This window comes from Salmo trutta, unplaced genomic scaffold (assembly GCF_901001165.1).
Source record: "Salmo trutta unplaced genomic scaffold, fSalTru1.1, whole genome shotgun sequence".
NCBI lineage: Eukaryota > Metazoa > Chordata > Actinopteri > Salmoniformes > Salmonidae > Salmo > Salmo trutta.
The window spans coordinates 684,322-690,321 of NW_021822351.1; the positions used below are offsets into that span (position 1 = coordinate 684,322).

At 57.0% G+C, this 6,000-nt stretch overlaps 1 protein-coding gene across 5 annotated transcripts in view; it reads right to left on the reverse strand.

The window, feature by feature from the left end:
• LOC115181913 (E3 ubiquitin-protein ligase RBBP6) overlaps positions 1 to 6,000 on the reverse strand; it is a 32,119-nt gene that overhangs the window by 3,041 nt on the left and 23,078 nt on the right. For all 5 annotated transcript variants that reach the window (XM_029743605.1, XM_029743603.1, XM_029743602.1 and 2 more), the window contains 2 exons: positions 3,128 to 3,223; positions 460 to 2,973 (listed from right to left, as the gene is read on the reverse strand). In XM_029743605.1, the coding sequence (XP_029599465.1) occupies positions 460 to 2,973; positions 3,128 to 3,223 (2,610 nt within the window). The remainder of the gene's footprint in view (positions 1 to 459; positions 2,974 to 3,127; positions 3,224 to 6,000) is intronic.

Genomic DNA, 6,000 nt, shown 5'->3' on the forward strand with positions numbered 1-6,000 from the left:
CTAACAGTCTGGTCGTTGTTAACTAAAGGAGAAAACTCTAGAACGTTGAGCGAAGTCCTAACAGTCTGGTCGTTGTTAACTAAAGGAGAAAACTCTAGAACGTTGAGCGAAGTCCTAACAGTCTGGTCGTTGTTAACTAAAGGAGAAAACTCTAGAACGTTGAGCGAAGTCCTAACAGTCTGGTCGTTGTTAACTAAAGGAGAAAACTAGAACGTTGAGCGAAGTCCTAACAGTCTGGTCGTTGTTAACTAAAGGAGAAAACTCTAGAACGTTGAGCGAAGTCCTAACAGTCTGGTCGTTGTTAACTAAAGGAGAAAACTAGAACGTTGAGCGAAGTCCTAACAGTCTGGTCGTTGTTAACTAAAGGAGAAAACTCTAGAACGTTGATGATGATGATTGATCAACAACACGGGTTAATAAAGAACCGTTGGAAGGTCAGAGGTTGAAAGGGCAACTCACCCAGTTGAAGTGACAGAGTGGTCTGATGAGTGGTGGACCGTGGGCTCAGAACTCTTTCTGCTGATCTTTCTGGTCTTCCCAGAACCCTCCTTCACCACTGCTGCTCTGTCTTCAGCTACAGTCTCTCTCTGGGTCCCTGCAGCTCTCTCTCCTGTAGAGGCAGGTCTGTCTACGGAGGACGAGGCCTTCTCTCTTCTCTCTCCTTTCTGTTCCCTGGTGGCTGACCTCTCCCGGGATGATGACCTGTCTGTCTTGGCTGATGCTGGCCTCTCTCTCTCCTTGGAGCTCTCAGCTGGTCTCTCCCTCTCAGTGGGCGGAGTGTACTCGCTCTCTGTTCTCTCCCTGGTGACATCAGGTTTCTTAACGATGGCCGAGCGTTCCGCGATGGTCATGCGGTCTAGAGAGACCGACCTTCCTCCTCCTCCACCTTCTCCTCTCTCTGGCAAACGTTCCCCTGACGACGGCCTCTCTGACCTAACAGACCTGACCTCTGACCTCTCGCCAGACGACCTCCGCTCCACCATCACCGCCACCCTCTCCATCCCTCCATCTCTCTCTGCTCCTCCTCTCTCAGGAGCAGCAGGTCTCTCTCCAGTAGAGGTAATAGTAGTAGTGGTGATATTAGTAGCTGGAGCTGGTCTCTCCTCTGGGCGGGACATACTGCTGTTCCTCCCCAGGTCTCTGTTCAGTTTGATTCTCCTCTGGGGGAAGGGTTTGACCTGCAGACCCATGAGAGGCCAGATAGACCCCCTGTCACTCTCTCTTCTGCCTGCCTCAGAGCTCCCTGGGGTGGGCAGCAGCCCGTCGCCTCTCCCCTCTCTCCCCAGGTCCATGGAGGAACCAGGCCCAGGGATGGAGATGGAGATGGGATGGAAACGGTCTAGCCTCCCTGTCTGTGAGGTACCAGGGATGGGGAGCAGACCCTCTCCTCTACCCGTCTCTCTGCATGCCAGGTTCAGGAGGAGGGGAGGCTTGGCTGGAAGTCCTCTCTGGAGGTACGGACCCTCGGCCCGGCGGAGCTTAGCCGGGGGGCCCCCCATCCCTCTGTCCATCCCCCTCCCCCTTTCCCTCTCCTCCACTCTCCTCCTCTTCTCTGCTGGGGAGGGAGGTGTAGGCTGGAGGGGGCGACCAGGGGGGCGTACCCCGACACTGTGAATGGGATCTCTCCTTCCCCCACGGGCGTCGCCCAGGTGTTTAGGGAGGTCGTGGGGGTGAGGGGGGAGGGGGCGGGGCAGGGGGAGTTTAGCCATACCTCCTCTAACAGTAGGGGTGCTCCGCCCCCTCTCTCTCTTGATTAGCTCGTCTGGTTTGACCTTCGATGCTTTGGTTGGTTTAGTGGCTGAAGACTCTTTGTTCTTTGAGGCTGTGACCGTCGCCTCTCCTCCTGTCTTTCTCTTAACCTTCTCTCCTTTCACCTTGCCTTCCGTCTTTATTCTCACCTTACCCTTCTCCTTCCTGCTCTTCTCCGATTGGCTGGACGAGGTGGGAGGGGTTTTACCAGACAGCAGCGCTGCCTTATTGGTCGAGACCTTGGTGGAGGTGGGTGGGGCTTTGCTAGGGGTCAGGGTGTGGAGTTCATCCATTGGCTCGTCCCTGACGGGTGTGGCATCACCTCTGTCCAGTGATTGGTTGGCTGAATCCAGCTCCTCCCCGTTCTTCTTCTTCTTCAGTTTCTTCGCTTTCAGAGTTTTAGTTCCGCTCTCTGACGTTTTGGTTCCCCCCTGTGTGCGCTCTTTACTAGTGTCCCCCTGTGTGCGCTCCTTATTTCCATCCCCCCTGGCGGAGGTGGAGGGTATAGAGGACAAGGCGTGGTGAGTTCTGTGGGGTCCGGGAGGTCCCCCTCTCTCACCTCTCCTCACCCGCCCCTGGGGGGAGTAGTCTCTGGGTGGAGGGGTGAGGCGGTCCCTCTCTCTGCTGCCCCGGCCACCGCGGTGGTGCACTGAGGCATGCTGGGTACTGTAGTCTTTGTAGTACTTGTTGTACCAGTCCCTGTACTCTTTCTCCCACTGTCTGTAGCTGTCTCTCTCCCAGCGCTCCCTGCCCCCGGGAGACAGGTCAGGTCCACCTTTATGCTCGTAAGGGGGCGGCTCTCGAGGGGGGGGCTTATGGTGACCTCTAACCCCTCCTGGACTCCTGCTCCTCCTGTAGCCCCCCGGGGAGCGAGACCTGGGCCGATACCCCCCTCCTCCTCCTTCAGCTCCGTCTCCTCCTTCCCAGCCCCCCCCACCACCACCACCACCACCACCACCTCGGTAAGGCGGAGGGGAGCGAGGAGAGCCGGAGCGACGGTAGCCGTAGGAACGGGAGCGTGAGCGGGACCGTGGCGAGCGGCCGTAGGAGCGGCTGCGTCCTCCCCGGCCTCCGTTGCGTCTGGAGAAGGGGGAGCGTCCGTAAGACCTGGAACGTGAGCGGGAGCGGCTGGGGGTGTACGAGTAAGACCTGGAGCGGGAGCGAGGAGAACGGGATCGGGAGTAGGGGGAACGGCTGAATGGAGAACGACTGTAGGAACGAGACCTGGTGAGGAATGGGAGAAAAAAAAAGTTGATGTCTGATTGCTCTACACAATTCATATCATCTCTGTCCTAGATATCAGAGAATATATCTCAATGAACAGTTCAAGAGGTTTAATCCAGAAATATGTCTCATCAGATGTCATTCTGTGTGTTACCTGGAGTAGGAGCGTCTCCGTCTCTTGGGAGCAGGTCTGTATTCCATCAGCTCTTTGGCAAAGTCTTTAGTGAACTCATCCAGCTTGGACGTTACCCTGGTAACCCAGAGAGGCAGAACTGGTCACATCCCATAATACGTGTCTGAAGGAAACCTTTGAACAGGTCAATCTCTCTCTAAGCCACAGAATGCAAGGATTTAGGATACTAGCCCGGGGTAACATTCCCCGCCACTAGCCCGGGGTAACATTCCCCGCCACTAGCCCGGGGTAACATTCCCCACCACTAGCCCGGGGTAACATTCCCCACTACTAGCCCGGGGTAACATTCCCCACTACTAGCCCGGGGTAACATTCCCCACCACTAGCCCGGGGTAACATTCCCCACAACTAGCCCGGGGTAACATTCCCACTACTAGCCCGGGGTAACATTCCCCACTACTAGCCCGGGGTAACATTCCCCACTACTAGCCCGGGGTAACATCCCCCACAACTAGCCCGGGGTAACATCCCCCACAACTAGCCCGGGGTAACATTCCCCACTACTAGCCCGGGGTAACATTCCCCACTACTAGCCCGGGGTAACATTCCCCACTACTAGCCCGGGGTAACATTCCCCACTACTAGCCCGGGGTAACATTCCCCACTACTAGCCCCGGGGTAACATTCCCCACTACTAGCCCCGGGGTAACATTCCCCACTACTAGCCCGGGGTAACATTCCCCACTACTAGCCCGGGGTAACATTCCCCACTACTAGCCCGGGGTAACATTCCCCACTACTAGCCCGGGGTAACATTCCCCACTACTAGCCCCGGGGTAACATTCCCCACTACTAGCCCCGGGGTAACATTCCCCACTACTAGCCCGGGGTAACATTCCCCACTACTAGCCCGGGGTAACATTCCCCACTACTAGCCCGGGGTAACATTCCCCACAACTAGCCCGGGGTAACATTCCCCACAACTAGCCCGGGGTAACATTCCCCACTACTAGCCCGGGGTAACATTCCCCACTACTAGCCCGGGGTAACATTCCCCACTACTAGCCCGGGGGAACATTCCCCACTACTAGCCCGGGGTAACATTCCCCACTACTAGCCCGGGGTAACATTCCCCACTACTAGCCCCGGGGTAACATTCCCCACTACTAGCCCGGGGTAACATTCCCCACCACTAGCCCGGGGTAACATTCCCCTCTACTAGCCCCGGGGTAACATTCCCCACTACTAGCCCGGGGTAACATTCCCCACCACTAGCCCGGGGTAACATTCCCCACTACTAGCCCGGGGTAACATTCCCCACTACTAGCCCGGGGTAACATTCCCCACTACTAGCCCGGGGTAACATTCCCCACTACTAGCCCGGGGTAACATTCCCCACTACTAGCCCGGGGTAACATTCCCCACTACTAGCCCGGGGTAACATTCCCCACTACTAGCCCGGGGTAACATTCCCCACTACTAGCCCCGGGGTAACATTCCCCACTACTAGCCCGGGGTAACATTCCCCACTACTAGCCCGGGGTAACATTCTGCACTACTAGCCCGGGTAACATTCCCGCACCACTAGCCCGGGGTAACATTCCCCACTACTAGCCCGGGGTAACATTCCCCACTACTAGCCCGGGGTAACATTCTGCACTACTAGCCCGGGGTAACATTCCGCACTACTAGCCCGGGGTAACATTCCGCACCACTAGCCCGGGGTAACATTCCCCACTACTAGCCCCGGGGTAACATTCCCCACTACTAGCCCGGGTAACATTCCCCACTACTAGCCCGGGGTAACATTCCCCACTACTAGCCCGGGGTAACATTCCCCACTACTAGCCCGGGGTAACATTCCCCACTACTAGCCGGGGTAACATTCCCACTACTAGCCCGGGGTAACATTCCCCACTACTAGCCCGGGGTAACATTCCCCACTACTAGCCCGGGGTAACATTCTGCACTACTAGCCCGGGGTAACATTCTGCACCACTAGCCCGGGGTAACATTCCCCACTACTAGCCCGGGGTAACATTCTGCACCACTAGCCCGGGGTAACATTCCCCACTACTAGCCCGGGGTAACATTCCCCACTACTAGCCCGGGGTAACATTCTGCACCACTAGCCCGGGGTAACATTCCCCACTACTAGCCCGGGGTAACATTCTGCCACACTATCCCGGGGTAACATTCCCACTACTAGCCCGGGGTAACATTCCCACTACTAGCCCGGGGTAACATTCCCCACTACTAGCCCGGGGTAACATTCCCCACTACTAGCCCGGGGTAACATTCTCCACCACTAGCCCGGGGTAACATTCCCCACTACTAGCCCGGGGTAACATTCCCCACTACTAGCCCGGGGTAACATTCCCCACTACTAGCCCGGGGTAACATTCCCCACTACTAGCCCGGGGTAACATTCCCCACTACTAGCCCGGGGTAACATTCTGCACTACTAGCCCGGGGTAACATTCTGCACCACTAGCCCGGGGTAACATTCCCCACTACTAGCCCCGGGGTAACATTCCCCACTACTAGCCCGGGGTAACATTCTGCACCACTAGCCCGGGGTAACATTCCCCACTACTAGCCCGGGGTAACATTCTGCACCACTAGCCCGGGGTAACATTCCCCACTACTAGCCCCGGGGTAACATTCCCCACTACTAGCCCGGGGTAACATTCTGCACCACTAGCCCGGGGTAACATTCCCCACTACTAGCCCCGGGGTAACATTCCCCACTACTAGCCCGGGGTAACATTCTGCACCACTAGCCCGGGGTAACATTCTGCACCACTAGCCCGGGGTAACATTCCCCACTACTAGCCCGGGGTAACATTCCCCACTACTAGCCCGGGGTAACATTCCCCACTACTAGCCCGGGG